Here is a 21,349-nt window from a genome sequence, read left to right as displayed (position 1 = left end):
GGATTATAAATCATTCTGCTCTAAAGACACATGCACACATATGTTCATTGCAGCACTAATCACAATAGCAAAGACTTGGAACCGACCCTAATGCCCATCAATGATAGACTGGATAAACAAAATGTGGCACATATACAACATGGAATAGTATGCAACCATAAAAAGGATAAGTTCACGTCCTTTGCAGGGACATGGATGAAGCTGGAAACCATCATTCTCAGCAAACTAATACAGGAACAGGAAACCAAACACCACATGTTCTCACTCATAAGTGGGAGTTGAACAATGAGAACACATGGACACAGGGAGGGGAACATCACACACCAGAGCCTGTTGCAGGGTGGGGGGCTAGGGGAGGGATAGCATTAGGAGAAATACCTAATGTAGATGACAGGTTGATGGGTGCAGCAAACCACCATGGCACATGTATACCTATGTAACAAACCTGCACGTTCTGCACACATATCCCAGAACTTAAAGCATAATTTAAAAAAAACAAAACAAAACCACCAGCTCTCATGAGAACTCACTTGCTATCATGAGAACAGCATGGGGGAAACCACCCCCATGATCCAATCACCTCCCACCAGGTCCTTCCCTCAACACACGGGGATTATGGGGATTACAACTCAAGATGAGATTTAGGTGGAGACAGCCAAACCATATCACCCATCTTTCTGCACATGGTCTATTCTGGTCTTCTACACTTTTCTGTGTTTTATGTCTCCTTTTTAAATGTAGAGGGGAATATAGTATAATAGGAAGCTCACTGCATTTGGAATTGCGTCCCAGCTTTGCCAACTATTAGCTGTGTGACCTTGGACAAGTTACTTAATCTCTCTGGGCCTCAGTTTCCTCATCTATAAAAAAGAGACAATAATGCCTACCTTGCAAAATTCCGGTGATTATTAGAGGTAATGGGCATAAACGCAGTGGCACCCAGGGAGCTTAATAGTGATGGCCATCCTTGGTGTTAATGAGCAGTAAGTCCTCCTTCTGCTGGCCCGGACTTCCGTAAGGTCATAATTACAGACAGCCAGCTGGCTGCAGCAGTTGCAGAATGGCACTGACTTCCTGTTTACCCCAATCCTGCCTGAACATGCAAACCCCTCCTAGCTACCTCGCACAGTTGCTCCCTTCTAGCACACACAAAATGCTACTCGCCATTGTTGGTTCGTGAGATGAATGGTCATTTTAATCCAGGGATATTGTTTGCTGGGCCTTTCAAGTATTTACTCTTCAAGCCACTCCCTCCATTGGGCCCAGCTCAAAACCACCTCCCCTCGGGAAGCCCTTTCTCATCTTTTCAATCAGAAGTTCTCTGGGCCAGGCGTGGTGGATCACACCTGTAATGTCAGCACTTGGGGAGATCACTTGAGCCCAGGAGTTCAAGACCAGCCTGGGCAACATATAATTATACATATATGTAAACATATATATTTAAAGATTATATATATAATCTCATATATATTTATATATATAATCTCATATATATGTATATATAATCTCATATATATGTATATATAATCTCATATATATTTATATATAATCTCATATATATTTATATATATAATCTCATATATATTTATATATAATCTCATATATATTTATATATAATCTCATATATATTTATATATAATCTCATATATATTTATATATAATCTCATATATATTTATATATAATCTCATATATATTTATATATAATCTCATATATATTTATATATAATCTCATATATATTTATATATAATCTCATATATATTTATATATAATCTCATATATATTTATATATAATCTCATATATATTTATATATAATCTCATATATATTTATATATAATCTTATATATATTTATATATAATCTTATATATATTTATATATAATCTTATATATATTTATATATAATATATAATTATATATATTATATATACATATATGTAAACATATATTTAAAGACAGGGTCTCACTATGTTTTTAAATATATATATTTAATATATATATTTTATTATATATTAAAATATATATTTATTATATATAAAATATATAAAATATATATATTTATTATATAAAATATATATATTTATTATATAAAATATATAAAATATATATATTTATTATATAAAATATATAAAATATATATATTTATTATATAAAATATATAAAATATATATATTTATTATATAAAATATATAAAATATATATATTTATTATATAAAATATATAAAATATATATTTATTATATAAAATATATATATTTATTATATAAAATATATAAAATATATATATTTATTATATAAAATATATAAAATATATATATTTATTATATAAAATATATAAAATATATATATTTATTATATAAAATATATATTTATTATATAAAAAATATATATTTATTATATAAAATATATATTATTATATAAAATATAAAAATATATATATTTATTATATAAAATATAAAAATATATATATTTATTATATAAAATATAAAAATATATATTTATTATATAAAATATAAAAATATATATCATATAAAATATAAAAATATATATTTATTATATAAAATATATAAATATATATTAAATATATAAAATATATAAATATATATTAAATATATAAAATATATAAATATATATTAAATATATAAAATATATAAATATATATTAAATATATAAAATATATAAATATATTTATTATATAAAATATATAAATATATTTATTATATAAAATATATAAATATATTTATTATATAAAATATATAAATATATTTATTATATAAAATATATAAATATATTTATTATATAAAATATATAAATATATTTATTATATAAAATATATAAATATATTTATTATATAAAATATATAAATATATTTATTATATAAAATATATAAATATATTTATTATATAAAATATATAAATATATTTATTATATAAAATATGTAAACATATATTTATTATATAAAATATATAAATATATATATTATATAAAATATATAAAATATATATTTATTATATAAAATATATAAATATATATATTTATTATATATTAAAATATATATATTTAGATATATATATTTATTATATATTAAAATATATATATTTAGATATATATATATTTAAATATATATATTTAAAGACAGGGTCTCACTATGTTTTTAAGATATATATAAATTATATATACATATATAGAGAGAGAGAGTGAGAGACAGAGAGAGAGAAAATAACCAGGCATGGTGGTATGCACCTGTAGTCCCAGTGACTCAGGAGACTGAGGTGAGAGGATCACTTGAGCCCAGGAGACTGAGGCTGTAGTGAGCTGTGATTGTACCACCGTACTTTAGCCTGGGTGACAGTGAGACTCTAGCTCATAAAAAAAAGGTTCCCTGGAATGCCTCACTCTATGTGTCCTTTGCTTGTGGCCCTGAGAGAATTAGATGAGTTATCCTATGAAAGGGCCTTAGAATAATTCCTGGCACAGAGCCAGCCCCGTGAACGTGTTGGCCATTATTAACCCCTATCCTTGTCCTCCCTTGCCCACTGTGTTGGATGCCTCCACAGGTCCCTCCCAACCCACTCTGTGCCATCTCTGTCCACAGGGGTTGACTTCCAGGGATTGCATCAGAAGGCCCCCTGACCTTTGACTTCCTGTTGGCTTCAGCTAAGGAGGAAGGAGGAACACTGACAGGGGACAGGAGGAGGCAGGAGCATGCTGTCAGGGTATTGTGTTTTTCCAGTGCCTTCTCTGTGGGCTGCTGAGGGCCTGAAGCCCCCTCCTCACAGCTCCCTCTCCAAATCCTTATGTGACCAGCCCCACCCCCTCACTCCCCCAGGCTCCCCGAGGTTGCCAGCCCCAAAGTATTCACTGCCTTTGTGGCTCCCCCACACCTATCCTCGCCTGTGTAAATGTTCCCTTCACTAAATTCTCCTGAAATGTCCCAGATTGACTCTGCCATCTGTTTCTTGCCAAGACCCTAATTGAGACACCTACTTTCTGAATATTAAACCTAACCATGTTTCGGGCTTTTTTTGTCAAATGTCATAGGTTGTTCAGGTTCCTTGAGGCTCCTCTGGATATATTTTTATAAGACTATTTTAAATATATATATATATATATATTTTTTTTTTTTTTTTTGAGACAGAGTCTCTGTCTATCGCCCAGGCTGGAGTGCAGTGGCACAGTCTGGGCTCACTACAACCTCCGCCTCCCGGGTTCAAGCGATTCTCCTGCCTCAACCTTCTGAGTAGCTGGGATTACAGGTGCCTGCCACCACGCCCGGCTAATTTTTGTGTTTTTAGTAGAGACAGGGTTTCACCATGTTGGTCATGCTGGTCTCGAACTTCTGACCTCGTGATCCACCCACCTCGGCCTCCCAAAGTGCTGGGATTATAGGCGTGAGCCACTGCACCCGGCCATAAATATGTATTTTTAAGATTATTATTAAGTGTCAATTTTACCAAGATTTGGAGTGTTCTTCAAGGGTGAGAAATTAGCCCTATTGCCATGTAGTGCCCTAAAGCCCTGGGCCCTGGATGAGGGGTAGCTGGGAAGATGCCGTGGAGGCCACACTATGAAGGCAACAGACTTCACAGAAGAAGCATATGCCCCTGTGGCTGAGCCTTCAGGGAGGGGCACCTTCAGTCCCTCCTCAGAGCCACAGTGCTCCTCAGAGAATGAAGGATCCACCCTTGTTAGTGACACTGAGCAACAGAGTGCATGAGACCAGTTGGTCCCCATGTTGTCCTGGACAGAGTGGGGTGCGTTGGAGAAAGTCCTGTGATGACTGACAGCCAGTCCCAACCCTTGACAATGGCAGCTCCAAGCCATATCTAATTTGATTTTAAAAATAAAGAAATGAGACATTTATTTAACTTCATTGTTGTGGTGCAGACTGGTAGTTGTTGCCCCTTCCTATTTTAAGGAGGAGGCTAGAGACAGACAATGGCTGTCCAGAATAAAGACCCAATTTCCCCGCATCCTTTGTAGTTAGATGTGAGCAGAATTTCCAGGGCCTACCCTCTTCTTCCTGTCCCCAGTGGAATGCAGGCATAAGTGCAGAGCCAACTCAAACCTGCAGGTGGAGGCAATACGCTGGGGATAGAACGTGTATGTGCCCCCAAAATGGCACAGAGAAGAGCCAAGTAAGAATAGACTACTATGTTTTTTTAAGGTACTGTTATTTAGGGTCCCCTGATAGAGATAGCTATGAGGCAAATATTACATGTGAAAAATATGAAGTATTTTTATCTATGTAGAAAGTCAAAAAAACAAAAAACCAACCAACACTCCCCAAACTAATAAATAAGTTTTAAAAGGTCATAGCATACAAGGTCAATACATAAAAATGCATTGTATTTCTATACACTAGCAATATACAGATGGAAACAAAAACTTAAAATAATAGTAGTCACAATAGCTTCAAAAACTGAAATACTTAGGTATAAATCTAAAAAAAAAGTAACAGATCTCTAAGCTGAAAACCACAAAATGCTGATTAAGGAAATCGAAGATTTAAATAAGTACAGGGACATAGCATTTTCATAGATTAGAAGACTCAACAGAGTAAAGACTCCAATACTCTCTAAATAAATTCATAGATTTAATATAGTACCAATCGAAGTCCTAGCAGGATTCTTTCTGAGATATAGACAAACTATTTATAAAGTGTGTATGGAAGGGCAAAGGAATGAGAAGAGCTAATAAAATTTTAAAAAAATAAAGTTGTAGGAATCAAACACTAATTTTAAGACTTACTGTAAAGCTATAGTAATGAAGTCAGTGTGGCATTAGCAAAGAGATAGACACACAGATCGATCTATGGAAAAGAATGGAGATACTGAAATAGACCCACACAGATAAGGCTTATTAGTTTTTTACAAAGTTGCAAAAGCAATTAAATGGAAAAAACATTGTCTTTACACCCAATTGTGTACATGCAGCAGATCCTCAAATGGACTTCCAGCTGGGGCCACTGTAGAGTTCGCACATTCTCCTCACGTCTGCCTGGGTTTTCTCCAGGTACTCCAGTTTCCTCCTACATCCCAAGATGTGCACATTGGGTGAATTGGTGTGTCTATAATGTCCCCATGCCAGTGTGTGTGTGTGTGTGTGTGTGTGTGTGTGTGTGTGTGTGTCTGTGTGTGAGTGCACCCCATGACAGAATGGCATCCTGTCCAAGGTGGGTCCCTGCTTAGCATCCTGAGCTGCTGGGATAGGCTCCAGCCAACCACTGGCCTGCATTAAAATAATTCTGCTTATTTTTATTAATCTTTCTTGACTGTACACATAACTCACATTTATTTCCATGTTTAATGTTAGAAGTGTTTTGGTCTTTATTTAGAAGCTCGGTGATGTTTTTGTGATGAGAAATATGCCATAGGAATTTAATTCTTCTTTATATCCATTAGCTTATGGTAAAATTGGTTTCCTTATACGTTGTTTTGCCATTTCACTTAAAGCCGTGGTTTCCAAGACCTAGCAACAGTATTGAGGACTTACTATACAATCAAACATTCATAGGCAGAAGAGGGAACCTAAACCTCATTCCTTGCACAAAACACAAAATCCATCTAAATTTATCATGTACAATTATATAACAGAAGAAAAGGCCAGAGAACATCTACATGACCTTGAATTTAGCAATGAGTTCTCAGACATGGCACCAAAAGCACTATCCATAAAATTAAAAATTGGATTTTACCAAAATTAAGAACTTTTGCTCATGAAAGTCACTGTTAAGAGAATGTTAAGGGCCAGGCACAGTGGCTCACATCCGTAATCCCACCACTTTGGGAGGCCTACACAAAAGGAAAGCTCGAGGCCAGGAGTTTGAGACCAACTTGGGCAACATAGTGAGACCTTGTCTCTACAAATAAAAAATAATAAAAATATGTTGGTGTGCACCTGTAGTCCCAGCTTCTTGGGAGACTGAAGCAGGAGGATTGCTTGAGCCCAGGAGTTTCAGGATGCAGAGAGTTATTATCGTGCCACCGCAGCCTGGGCGAGGATGTTGGGGGCAGCTTTAGACTGGGAAGAAATATTTGAATTATATGCATCTGGCCGGGCGCAGTGGCTCACGCCTGTAATCTCAGCACTTTGGGAGGCTGAGGAGGGTGGATCACCTGAGATTAGGAGTTCGAGACCAGCCTGGCCAACATGGTAAAATCCCGTCTCTACTAAAAATACAAAAATTAGCTGGGCGTGGTGGTGCATGTTGTAGTCGCAGCTACTCAGGAGGCTGAGACGGGAGAATCGCTTGAACCCGGGAGGCAGAGGTTGCAGTGAGCCGAGATCACATCATTGTGCTCCAGCCTGGGCAACAGAGTGAGACTCCATCTTAAAAATAAAAAAAAGAAAAAAGAAACTCATGCATCTGACAAAAGATTTATATTTAAAATATGTAAAGCTCAACAATAAGAAAATGAATATTCCAATTTAAAGATAGCCAATGCCTGGCACAGGACCTGACTTGCAGAGAGAAGCATCAAATCAGTTTTGTCGACAAAGAAAATGAGAACCCGGAGCGAGAATATGACCTGTGAACATAGCTCATCTTCCTCATTTGATTGACAAGCATTTATTGAGAGGGGGAGACAAATAGTGCAAGGCAGATTGAAATGCAGATTGGAATGCTCTTTCCTTGGGTCAAATCGAATAGTGGCCCAAGGAAACGGCCCTGCACAGGGTGACAACCTGTAGGAATGTGTCTTTTTCTGATGTTCTTCCACGTGCACCCCCTGAATGAGACTTTCTCTCCAAGGCGCTCCAGTGTGCTGCCCTGCTGCCATCTGTTTTTCTTTCCTTTTTTTTTTTTTTTTTTTTTTTTGAGACAGAGTCTCGCTCTGTCACCCAGGCTGGAGTGCAGTGGCGCGATCTCAGCTCACTGCAAGCTCCGCTTCCCGGGTTCACGCCATTCTCCTGCCTCAGCCTCCCGAGTAGCTGGGACTACAGGCGCCCGCCACTGTGCCTGGCTAATGTTTTGTATTTTTAGTAGAGACGGGGTTTCACCGTGGTCTCAATCTCCTGACCTCGTGATCCACCCGCCTCGGCCTCCCAAAGTGCTGGGATTACAGGCGCGAGCCACTGCGCCTGGCCGCCATCTGTTTTAAATCCAGAGACCCTCTGACCTGCTTAAGAAAAGTCAGCAAGAGCTGGTCCAGGAGAAGGCTCAGAGGTGAAGCCAGGTGATGAACTTGAGACTGCAATTCAGAAGCCCACACCCTGGCCCCAACACTGCCCATAATAAACGAGTGGCTTCGGCCAAATGTTCCTGGCTATGGGCCTCTGCTTCCCTAGTTGTTCAGCAGAGGAGCGGGGTGTTCAGACTCTCAGCTGCACCCCTCCACCCTGGACATTCTCAGATTCACCAGAGCTAACGCTGTTGCTCATTAACCGGACCGCATTTCATTCTTCTTTTCATACCCAAGACCCGAAACCCCGAGCATGTTAGTCCTTTGTCAAATGCCAGCAAGCTTAAACACAGATGAAAGCACGTGTCCTTGCTGACTCAATGTCCCTGCTATCTTGAATTCTCCAGGAGCCCTTGGCACAGCCCACAGTTCACCGACAAGTTCATCATCTCCAACTTTGTAGACCTTCTGGCAGATTGCAGCAGCCTCTATTATTTCAATGTAAAATTTATACGGCCCATTTTCACTGCCAAGGACAGCCTACAAAGCACACTTGATCCTGCACAAGAAAACAGCGAGCTTTGCCCTCTGGGATGTGTGTGCTTTCTACCCACGGACACAAGCAACTTTTCCAAAGTCTTTTGCTTTACTGGGGCACCTCACTAGGGCAGGAACAATGGGACCTCAGAATAATAGGACAGTCACCACAATTTCAAGGCTGCTCTCAGAGGCAGGTATGTGGGTGACATTAAACACATAGGGTGGTTTCCAGCCACCGGAAGGCCACGCTGGCAGGCCGGAGGCCCTTTGCATCTTTGCAGGAGAGCAGCATGACGCCCCAGGCAAGAGGTTCCTAATCTGAAGCGGGGGCTCCATTTCCCTGATGCTGCTTGCTACCCAGGGAAACGCATATATGTCATGGCAACTTTCTAGACTTCAGTCTCCTCTCCCCTCCACCCAGGGCATTAGCTCCCAACCTGACAGCCTTGCTGGATTGTGGCAAGGATCAAAACAAATAAAAAATATATGAGGGTTTTTTTTTTTTTTGAAAATGCTATGTGCTTGCTACATAAAGTTTGGTCCACGGACCAGCAGTGTCAGCATTACTTGAGAGCTTGCTGGCAATGCAGAATCTCAGGCCCCACCTCAGACCTATTGGATCCGAATCTGCATTTTAACAAGACCCCACGTGATTTGCATGAGAAGTACTGCAATATGCTAACGGAAATGTGGTATGGGAGAAGAATGTGTGGTCTGGATCCTGGAGCTCTGAGTTCAAATTCAGCTCAGCCACAAAGTCCTTCGTGGCCTTGAGAGGTGACTGGGGCCTCCGTTCCCTCAGTAGAAATGTCACCCTGCTGCAGTAGGAGAAGGAGAATGTGGAATGGAGAGGAGAGGGGGCAGAGGGCAAAGGGCTGAGCGGCAGGGAGCCCCTTCCCAGTGGTGTGAAGGGAATGGGTCAGAGAAGACAATGGAGAAGATCAGGGAGAGACCAGCGCTTCCCCCTGTCAGCCCTGCTCACCCCCACCACAACCCTTCCTCAGTCACCGAAGCTTCTTGGCATGGACCCTCAAGTCAGCTGTGGGCCAAAGGCAGCTGAGAAGTGGAGAGCCCTGCTTGGTTGTCAGATATCCAAAGTGGCACCAGGAGGCCTGGAGGGTCTTCAGCCTGCCCCAGGCTGCAGAGTATGCCCTGTAAACCCAGGACTGAGATCAGTAAGTGGATCGGGGAACCCTGGAGTAGCTCCATCCTCCAAGTTGCAAAGGGACCAGCTGAGGGGATCTTGCAGACTGTCTCAGAGGCATCGTCTGCACATTTAAGGAGCGGTATTCTCATTACGCTGGCTTTTCTATTAAGCAAGCTTCTTGATATAACTCGAAGGTGAGGGCACTTGACCTGTGTTTCAAAATTTCCCTGCAATGCTGGGAAATGGACTGCATCATGCTCGACAACACTCCATTCAAGTAATTACCCAGAGAGAGGTATGATAATTGCAAGGAGGTAAGTGCTCCATTTTGTGGGTTTAAAAATACCAACTTTATGAGGCTGTGGTGAGCATTAAATGTGAAAACATGTGGCCCGCTCTTAGCACAGGTTTGCAATTAGCCTTTTCCCCACAGTCTTGCAGATGAATCGAAAGCTCTGGTCTGGCCCAGAAGCCCCTTCCTTGGCCTCCCCCAGCAGCTGAACTCTAATGGCTCTGCTAATCGATGTTTCAAATCCACGGTGATGGAGCCATGAGCCCTAATCCTAAAAGCTGGACTCAGGGCTTGGGGTGTTCTTTCCAGAAAAATCTCTTCTATTGTTTTCAAGAAACACAAGCAGCTTGGCCCTACATGCTTTCCTAGCTGCACACAATCCCTTGAGGAAATCAAGTTAAAGGAGTCCTTTCTGACAGTAGTTTTAAATGCTCCCATGTGTGCATTCAAAACCTAGAGAATAGGCCGGCACGGTGGCTCACGCCTGTAATCCCAGCACTTTGGGAAGCCGAGGCGGGCAGATCATGAGGTTAGGAGTTTGAGACCAGCCTGGCCAACATAGTGAAACCCCGTCTCTACTTAAAAAAAAAAAAAAAAAAAAAAATACAAAAATTAGCCGGGCATGGTGACGCATGCCTGTAATCCCAGCTGCTTGGAAGGCTAAGGCAGGAGAATTGCTTGAACCCGAGAGGCGGAGCTTGCAGTGAGCTGAGATGGTCCCACTGCATTCCAGCCCAGGTGACAGTGGAAGACTCCGTCAAAAAAAAAAAAGAGGAAAACCTAGATATACAAATAAACATGTGAAACAAACTGCAGGAGGACCTAACTGAGTGAAGACTGAGAGGAAGATCCCCCCAGAAATATATCCCTTGGGAAAGAGTCCCTTCCTACTTGGGCACTTGCAAAGTATTTCATTTTCTGGGGGGGGCGGGGGAGGCTCTCAATTTTTTGGTAACAGAGGACTGTGAGACTCCCTCAATCTGTGCTGGTTTCAGATGCACTTTGGGATCACCTGGCAGAACTGGGAGGAGGGAGTTTCGTCATTATTTGTGGGAGTGTAGCCTCACTGTGCCAGGGCCAGACAGCAGGTAACACGACTTAACGATGACTTTTAAAGCATCACGATGAGGGCTTACACGGCGACATCACAAACACTTGAACAGAAGCTATTCTAATCTGCGTAAATAAGGCTTTGGGCCTTGGGATTAAGTTTCCAGTGACGGCATCTTTTATAGATTCCAAAAGTGGGAAAATGGGGCATGATGGAATATTGTGGGTCACCTTACACCCAGCATCTACGGTATTTCACACAATTCTCATGGAAAGGCTCATGATGCAAGCTTCAGTAACTCGGCTTTGGGTCTCAACAGTGATTGATGTGTAGAAACTGTAAATAAGTATTAGCATTTTGAACAGCCCTTTCAGTTTGAGGTTCAGGACAAGCCTGCTCCAGTCCTGAAAACAAAGCTCCAGCCCAGCCAACCCAGGCGCTGTGGGTGCGTTATCCAGCCCACTAGCAACTGCACTTGCAGTTTGAGATATCGCCACGAGAGGGCACTCCAAAGCAAGAAGCGCATTCTCTCAAACTCCAGTCCTCAGATTGCAACTCAGCTGCCGCGGGCCCAGCTAGGTAGGCTATAGGAAGTCTGCAAGGCTGGCAGAGACAGAGAGGACAGGGACCCACGATCCCAGAACTCTTGGCCTGCTGCCCAGGCCCTGCCACAGCTCATGAAGGATGGCACATCCCAGGCAAACCCAGTCACTGTATTTTAAGCTGGAAGGTTGGCTCAGAACCCCAGTGGAATTTTCAGAGGGGTACAGGGAGACTTGGCTAGAGGCCAGCCTAAGGACTACATTAAATGCAGGCAAAATGGGGAGAAACTCTAAAAGCTCTCTGCACCATAAACATTAACAGGGTTAGTGTTAGGAAACCAGGGGCTTTGATTTTTTTAACTTTGCATATTTATGTTTTCTAAATATTCTAATGAACACGTATTGTGTGTATAATTCCCTTGCTAATGTACTTTTTGGTTATTTTCAGTTAGGGGCTTTTATGAACAAAGCTGTTTTGAACATTGTGTACAAGTCTTTGTGTGGACATGTTTTCATTGCTCTTGTGTAAATGCCAAGCAGGGGAATTAATGGATAGGAATATCTTTAACTTTATAAGAACAGCCAACGGTTTTCCAAAGTGGTAGTACCATTTTAAACTCCCAACAGGAATATGTGATAGTTGCTCCATATCCTTGTCAACACTTGGTGAAGTGAGCCTTTTAAATTTTAGCCATTCTAGCGGGTGCAAACTGGTGCTCCATGGTGGCATCATTTTACATTTCCCAAATGACGAAAGACGTTGAGAGTCTTTTTTGTGTGGTTACTGTCTACTCATGTATTTTGCTTTGTGAAGCATTTGCTCAAACCTTTTGCCCCTTTTTAAATTGGGTGAGTTTGTCTTTTTCAAATTGTGCTATAGGCATTTTTTACGAATCCTTTATCAAATATATGCATGGTATGAAGTAAAGTTGGAGGTTGATTGTTTTCCATTTGGATTATATAATTTTCTGTGTGTACTATAACAAATTACCATAAACTTGGTAGTTTAAAACAACAAATCTATTATCTCACAGTTCCGGAGACCGGAAGTCTGAAATCAGTATCACTGGACCACATTTAAGGTGTCAGCAGGGTTGTGCTGCCTCTGGAGGCTCTAGAGAAGAATCTGTTTCCTGCCTCTTCTAGCATCTGGTGGCTGCCAGCAATCCTTGGCTTGTGGCTGCATCACGACAATCTCGGCCCACGTGATCACATCATCTTCTTCTCTTCTATGTGTCAGATATTCCTCTGCTTCCTTCTTATAATGATACTTGTGATTGAATTTAGGTTCCATACAGATAATCCAGGATATCTCACAGTCTCAAGATCCTTAACTTAATCACATCCACAAAGACACTTTGCAGGTAATGATATGGTTTGGCTGTGTCCCCACCCAAATCTCATCTTGAAAAGTAGCTCCCATGATCCCCACACGTCATGGGAGGGACACAGCAGGAGGTAATTGAATCATGGGGGGATGTTTTCCCATGCTGTTCTCGTGATCGTGAATAAGTCTTATGAGATCTGATGATTTTATAAAAGGCAGTTCCCCTTCACATGCTCTCTTGACTGCCACCATATAAGACATGCTTTTGCTCCTCCTTCACCTTCTGCCATGATTGTGAGGCCTCCCCAGCCATGTGGAACTGTGAGTCCATTAAACCTCTTTTTCTTTATAAATCACCCAGTCTCGAGTATGACTTTATTAGCATGGTAAGAACAGACTAATACAGGTAACATTCACAGGTTCCAGGGATTAGGACCTGATATCTTTGGGCTAATTATTTAGCCTGTCACATGGATCTTCAGTAATTCCAGGATCAATTGAAACAATTACCATCCCTATTGAATTACCTTAGTACCTTTGTTGAAACTCAGTTGACCATATATGTTTAGGTTTACTTATGGGATTTCTATTCTGTCCCATCTATCTCTCTGCCTAACCTCACACCAACATCACACTGTCTTAATTATGTAGCTTTATACTGTCTTGAAATTAAGTACTCTAGTGTTAATCTTCCAACTTTATCTTTTCATTAAAAAAAACAAAAAAGCGTATTCTATGTCGTTTGCATTTCCATATATATTTTAGAAACATCATGTCAATTTCACACAAAAAATTAAACCCTGCTGGAATTTCTATTGAGATTGCTTTGAATCTACAGACCAGTTTGTGATGTATTAACAACTTAATACATCTTAAAGTTCAGTCTCCCAATCCATGAATGTAATTTATCTTTTTTTTAGGTCCGCTTGAATTTCTCTCAGCAATATTTGTAGTTTCAATCTATATGTCCTGCATGTGTTTTCATAATTTATTCCTAAATATTTCAGTTTGGATGCTATTGTGTCATTTGAAAACAGTTGGATGCTATTGATGTTTCGTTTTAACTTGTGTGGCTGATATTTATAAATGCAATTGGTATTTGCAATATTGTTAAATTCACTTAGGTCTAGCAGTTGTTTGTAGATTCCTTAGTACTTTCTACATAAACAACAATGTTGCACATGAATAAAGTTTTACATCTTTCTTTCCAATTTTGATACCTTTCTTATTTTTTCTTCTTTCTTCCCTTCTTCATTACACTGGTTAAGGCTTCTATCATGATATTAAATCAAAGTGGTGAAAGTGGACGTCCTTGCCTGCTTCCAATCTGAAGTGGAATGCATTCAATACAGCAGCACTAAGCATGATATTTGTTGCTTTTTTCTATAGAAAACTTTAGAAGGTTGAGGAAGTTCCCTTTATTCCTAAATTGCTCAGAATTTTTAATCAAAGCATGTATTGATATGCACATACAATATTTTCCCCTTATTCTGTATATGGGGTAAATTAATTGATTTTCAAATGTTGAACTCACCTTATATTAACCTCATGAGGTCATGACATAAGTCTCTTTTATATATTTATAGATTTGATTTGCTAGTATTTTGTTCAGGATATTTGCATGTATGTTTGTAAGGGATATTTTTCTGTAGTTCTTTTTTAATGCCTTTGTCCGGTTTTGGTATCAAGGTGACATTGATATATTCGGAATATCAATTATTTGTCAGTTGTGTGTATGGCAAGTATTTTCTCCCACTATGTGGCACGACTTTTTATTCTTGTCATGGTGCCTTTTGTTGAACAGAGATTCTTAATTTTATTGTGCTCAGATAATTAATAATGTTTTCCTTTAGGTTTAAGTACTTTTTTTGCGTTTGCTTGAGGCTTACAGTCTTTATTTGCATATTCCAGGAAGTCAGAAAAGGTCCAGTTGGCACTACTCAGGGTGTGGTAGAAGGCAGCTGGTGGCCGGGCTCGGTGGCTCACGCCTATAATCCCAGCATTTTGGGAAGCCAAGGTGGGCAGATCACTTGAGGTTAGGAGTTTGAGACCAGCCTGGCCAACATGGTAAAACCTTGTCTCTACTAAAAATACAAAAATTAGCTGGGCATGGTGGCACACGCCTGTAATCCCAGCTACTCAGGAGGCTAAGGCAGGAGAATTACTTGAACCCGGGAGGCGGAGGTTGCAGTGAGCCAAGATAGTGCCACTGCACTCCACTCTGGGCAACAGAGTAAGACTCTGTCCCCTCCAAAAAAAAAAAAAAAAGAAAAAGAAAAAAAGGCGGCTGGTACACACTGAAATTTTGGGTTATCCTTGAAAGCAGCTTTGATAAACACTAAAGGCTATTTGGGTTTTTAGATTAATATTCAATTTACTGAAATAAATTAAAAATCTAGTAATCCTTAAGTTCTTAGCTTTAATTAAAATCCTAATATTCTATTTATACATCTAAGGGGACTTTTACAATTTAGTTGAGCAAATTCTCCAAAGTATTTTAGGTTACATGTATATTAACATAATCTAGTTTCCTTTTGTGTGTGCATGTGTGTGTGTGTGTGTGTGTGTGTGTGTATAAATATATAAACATTGTCAATTTTCTTTTTAAACACTACATATGTCTCTAACAAGCAAAGACTTCCCATGAACATAGATGAACTTTATAAATTTAATAAAATAAACATAATTTTGAGTGTTAAGTTTTCTTAAACAATATTTGTTAACAAAATTGTTTTTAAAGTAGAATATCTTTCAACTTTATAATCATAAGATTAAGTCTCTTATGGAAGTATATCATTAAAATTGGAATTATAAGTAATCTGCCCCATACGCCAAGTTCTTATACACACGTTATATACTCAATATGCACAAATTAGTCCTAAAACTAATGCCAAAAATGTTAATGCCATTGGTTTTGTTTATTTTGTTTTATTTTCTCCATAAGTAATTATAAACACTTCTAGGTTTTTAACAAAGGCAGTAGTTTTTAGCAGGCAGTAGTTTTTAACTATTAATACTAAGGCAGTAGGCTAAGGCAGTAGTTTTTAACAGGATGGTACTGCCCCCTAGGGGGCATTTTGGAAATTTGATGGTGTGCTTTTATTAGTCAGCAATTGGCGAGAGGATGCTTGTATTTAGCTCTTGAATGGGGACAAGGGCCTGACAAATGAAATAGGTAAGACAATCCTGCACAGCTAAAAGTTACCCTGTATAAATGTCAAAGATCTCTTCATACAAGCAAAAAGCTCATAATTATTTAGGCCTAGAACTTAAACATGTTTTACGTGTTTTGGGCATAGTTTTAATATAGATTGAATTTTTAGGAATTTTGTTATCTTGTAAATCAGGGAGAAATCGTACTTTGATTTGTTCTGAACTTTACCAAGAGTTATTCACCATTTCAGAAAATCATGTCACCGGCAGCAATGTACTTCAGCCTGTATTTGCAGCTCCCTCATTCAGGGTGATTAGATGTAGATATATGTATACAAATATATAGATATGTTTCTTAGGTCCTTGTTTTGAAACATCAAATATAAAAAAGTAAGCATTGGCCGGGCACGGTGGCTCACGCCTGTAATCCCAGCACTTTGGGAGGCTGAGGAGGGCGGATGATGAGGTCAGGAGTCCGAAACCAGCCTGGCCAACATGGTGAAACTCCGTCTCTACTAAAAATACAAAAATTAGCTGGGCATGGTGATGTGCACCTGTAATCCCAGCTACTCGGGAGGCTGAGGCAGGAGAATCGCTTGAACCTGGGAGGCGGAGGTTACAGTGAGCCGAGATCGCGCCACTGCACTTCAGCCTGGGCGACAGAGCAAGACTCCATCTCAAGAAAAAAAAAATTAAGAATTTACCATTGAATATTGTATCATCTTAAATCCAAACTTATATGGTTGCAAACAACTCATTCTTTCATTATACCTTTTGGTGTAATAGTGCTTGAGCATGTACATACTGAAATATACACTATTTTATTACAAGTAATTTTCTTGTATTTCTCTTTTGTTTGGGCAATACCTTGTGTGTAACTATAATAGAGGATGTTATCTATGAATTTCATTTCAGGATAGTAGAGAGCATTACAAAGTATTTTTAATCTTCACAAAAAATGTGTAGCCCTGGATTAACAATACTGCTATGCACAGTCAGATTTTAAATCAGATAATAAATTTATAAGATTGAAACAGTGTGATACTGTTGCCAGAAGAGATAGCTTTTTGGAACAGAACAGAAAATATCCAAACAGATATACTGGTATATATACCAGCTAATGAGTTTTGAATATAAAGATGGAATATCAAACCGAAGGTGCAATGTAAGATGATTTAATAATGGTAGTGGAACAACTGGCTAAGACATATATGGATACATAAAACACTATATGTACCAATCTAAATTCCAGATGGATTAAAGTAAATCTTAAATAGCAAACCCCAGAAGAATCTAAAGAAAATACAAGTGACAGTGTATTGAATAGCTAGTAGAAATGGCCTTTACTAAAGACAAAAATAATAAAGTAAAATATTGGTAAGTTTGCATAAATATTAAACACTTTTCTATTAAAAAAAAACCAAAAAGGCAGGAATGAAGTATAAATAAAAATTTGCAACATCTATGAGAATGGATGAAGATAATTAATATATCATTAATTCCTATATACCAATAAGGAAAAAAATACTTCAGTAGAACAAGGATCCAAGAATATGAGAAGATAACTCACAAAATAAGGAGTACGTGAAGCTAATAAACTTAAAAATAGTTTAGTCTCACTAGTGGTGAAGAGAAAAGTATATTAAAATAAGTCACCTATTAAATCAACAAAGGGTTTTTGTGTTATTGTTTCTTAACGACAAAGCTAATTGCTAGTGAGGAGTAGAAAAAAAATAGATTCTCTCACATACTTCTGGGAAAATGTAAACTGATGACAATAGTTTTGGATGCCAACATAACAACACAGGTATCAGGTGCTGTAAAAAATGCAGTTTCTGACCCAGCAGTTCCACCTCCAGGAATATACAGAAAACACTTGTGCCCAATAATGTTAGCACTTCATGCTAAAATAACTTATCAGAGCAAAAATTAGACTTTAAACCCTTAAAAGGGAGGGCTGATACGTTGAACCCACGGGTTCCACGGGGGTTCCACGGGGATGGAATATTTAATGACAAATATCATATTGAAGTTCTGGAAAAGGCAAACGGGCGGGGATGGTTGCCAGGAGCAGGGCGGGGGTGACTCCAAAAGCGCATGAGAGAATTGATGGAGGAGGGGGCGGGGCATGTAAAAAAAATGGTCTGAATCAGAGCTGTCAAAGCCTCCCAGACTCACAGAAGTGTACACTAAAAGGGTGAATTTTTACTTTGTGTAAATCACCTACACCTTAATAAACTTGACTTTTTAAAAATCTTGTTGAAGGATATTAAGCAGCCTGGGGAAATCTAAATGGTTGATTAACTAAAGTAAGTAATTTGCAAGGCAGAGTGTGATGGGAAATTGGCCAGTGGTGGAGGGGGTGTTTACATATTCAGGGGAGACATAGGCTGGGAGCAAACTGCCAGAATGTATTTATATTAGTGTCTCTCTGGAAGTTAAACATCGTTTATTAAATTAAACATCATTTTTCTCCTTGCATTTTGTTTGTTTCTTTGTTATTGTTGTGTTGTTTTTGGTTTTGGTTTTTGCAGCAAACAGCTCTTCTGTTATTGGCGGGGTTGGAGTGGGGGGCGGTGCTACAGCAATTTGGAAGCAGGGCTCACTTGCTATGGCTTCCAGGTTCTTTCCAGCGCTTTTCTCTTCGGTAGATCCATCAAGCCGGGACAGGAGAGCCGGGGAGTCGCGAAGGCTCCCGGGCGAGCGGGGTGGGGCGGGGGGCGGGGCCTGCGTCTCTCTAGGGCAGAGTGGGCGCGTCCCTACTGGATGGAGGGGGAAGTAACACCCCAAGAACGCTGTCATTTCCTGGGCCAAGTTGAGACCCGGACGGCCTCACCATGATGAGTGAGTGTTGCTTCCCCAGGGGGCTGGCGGGCTGGGCTGGGGGCAGGCTTCCCCGACCCCAGCCCAGGAAGGGACAGGGAATAGCTTCATTCCCTGACTTCATCAACCAGCTGACCTACTGACTCCCTCTCCCTCCCTTCCTCCCTCCCCTTCCCTTCCTCCCTCCGCTCCTTGCTTCCCTCCCCCTGCCTTCTTCCCTCCCACTCCCTCCCTTTCTGCCCCTCTCGCTCCTCTTTCTCCCCTTTCCCCTCTCCCTCTGCCTTCCCCTGGCACTCTCTCTCTAGAACGGGCAGCTGCTGCTGCAGTGGGAGGAGGTAAGTTACCCGGATCGCCTGTCTCCAGGCCCTCACCTAGCCTGGTCCCCGGGGTGCTGGGAGAACGCAGAGATGAGGCGCTGGGCTGGCTCTCATCTTCTCACCCTCCACTTCCGAAGCTGCCCGAGTAGCCTGAGTGAGCCACAGGGGCCGAGAGCAGCATCAAAATACTCCAGGGAAAAGCTCACTCCCATTCCTGACCCAGCTTCTCTTCTAGTCCTTATGTCGAATAAGCATAGGAGGAAGATCGTTTGAAAGAGGGTTTGCAGCTAAACTCCACATGGCTTATTTCACATTTATGCGTGGACACACACACATACACACACACATACACACACAAATTTGAGACCCAATGAAGGGTATTGACTTCCTCAGCATCACACAGCAAGTTAGAGACAAACCAGGGCTATGGCTGGTCCTTCTGTGACATCTTTGCTTCACCTGGCCCCACACTCCACCTTTTCTTCACCGGAAGACCACTAAGCTGCCATCTCTCTATTGCTCAAGCTGACAGTCTTCGGAAACTGTCAAGGAATTCCTAAGCGGGGGGCGGGGGGAAGGGTCCCTTCTCCTGAGCCCACCTCTGCACTCAGCTTCTCTCTCCCCACAGCCCTGGCAGTGGGGGCTGTGCCCGTGGTGCTCAGTGCCATGGGCTTCACTGGGGCAGGAATCGCCGCGTCCTCCATAGCAGCCAAGATGATGTCCGCAGCAGCCATTGCCAACGGGGGTGGTATTTCTGCGGGGAGCCTGGTGGCTACTCTGCAGTCCGTGGGTAAGTGTCCTAGACAGGACCACCAGAGCTGCGAGAAGATCCAGCCCTGAGGCTGAGCCCGAGGGAAGCTCTTCTCACCCTGCAGTTCCGTCACCCTCAGCTTCCTGGGTCTTCAGTCTCTCCCTCACTGTCCCCTCTTCCGGCTCCTTCTGAGTGAGGTTTGGGGTGGGAGTGGAGGGGTGATGGGGTGCTGGGTAGGGAGAAGAGGAAAGGAACCTAGGCCAAGAGCAATGCCTGGGTTCTGACACCTGGGTGACCTGGGCAAGGTCCCCTGTCCTCTCTGGGCCTCAGTGGCCTCCTGTGTAAAGTGAGGGGCTCTGTAGCTCTTAGGGTCTGTCTGTGGATGACTCCCTCTGTCTCTCAGTTTCCGTGAATTCACCCCTGAGCTGTCTTTTAGTTGCCTCTAGCAGCTTCTACCCATGGCAGAGCCCTGGGATTTTCAGGACCTGGAGGAGGGATCCGGGTGGGATTTCTGGGCCACTGTCCGATCCCTGTGCTCATTCTCTGTCTCCTCCACAGGGGCAGCTGGACTCTCCACATCATCCAACATCCTCCTGGCCTCTGTTGGGTCAGTGTTGGGGGCCTGCTTGGGGAATTCACCTTCTTCTTCTCTCCCAGCTGAACCCGAGGCTAAAGAAGATGAGGCAAGAGAAAATGTACCCCAAGGTGAACCTCCAAAACCCCCACTCAAGTCAGAGAAACATGAGGAATAAAGGTCACATGCAGATGCATCTCCCTGTCTTGCTTCTTGCAGCTCTGGTTGGAGTTCTGAGCTGGAGGTTTCCAGTTCTCCCTCTCTCCTAGACTGCCCTGTCATGGAGGGGCAAAGGGAGGTGGTTGGCCACGCAGATAATCGGTAGGCAGAAGGCTTTGATTGGTCTCAGCCTTACGGGGATGGGCCGTGTGACCCAGGGCCATTCGTGGGCCTTTTCTGGGCCTCAGTTTCCCCCTTATTCAATGTTGGCATTGTCACAGGCTCCTGTTGAGAGGCAGGGGTGAGGGGTAGCCAGGGCACTTCAGGAACCACTGACTGTAGAGCCCTCTGTTCTTCATTAATGGCACTAGATACCCAGAATGAGCAGGACACCATCCTTCCCTTGCCCAACCTCAAAGTCTTGTCAGAAGGCTGATAAGCAAGCCAGCAGGAAAAGACAATGTGTCCAGTGTTACATGCAGGCTCTAGGCACTTTGAGGGGAGGAGGCTGAGTCAGGAATGGTCACCAAAATGTGGCTGGAAAATTGAA

The 21,349-nt window shown here is 41.0% G+C and overlaps 1 protein-coding gene across 1 annotated transcript; it reads left to right on the top strand.

Annotated features, from left to right (window-relative positions):
• Nucleotides 1–18,779: 18,779 nt before the first annotated feature.
• On the top strand, nucleotides 18,780–20,836 carry IFI27L2 (interferon alpha inducible protein 27 like 2). The gene is made up of 4 exons (XM_004055621.4): nucleotides 18,780–19,019; nucleotides 19,304–19,333; nucleotides 19,944–20,105; nucleotides 20,625–20,836. Exons 1-4 carry the CDS (start codon nucleotides 19,013–19,015, stop codon nucleotides 20,816–20,818), a joined length of 393 nt encoding a protein of 130 aa, XP_004055669.1. The 5' UTR covers nucleotides 18,780–19,012; the 3' UTR covers nucleotides 20,819–20,836.
• The last annotated feature ends 513 nt before the right edge of the window (nucleotides 20,837–21,349 follow it).

This window comes from Gorilla gorilla, chromosome 15 (assembly GCF_029281585.2).
Source record: "Gorilla gorilla gorilla isolate KB3781 chromosome 15, NHGRI_mGorGor1-v2.1_pri, whole genome shotgun sequence".
NCBI classification, from domain to species: domain Eukaryota; kingdom Metazoa; phylum Chordata; class Mammalia; order Primates; family Hominidae; genus Gorilla; species Gorilla gorilla.
This window is presented reverse-complemented; position numbering and strand designations above follow the sequence as displayed.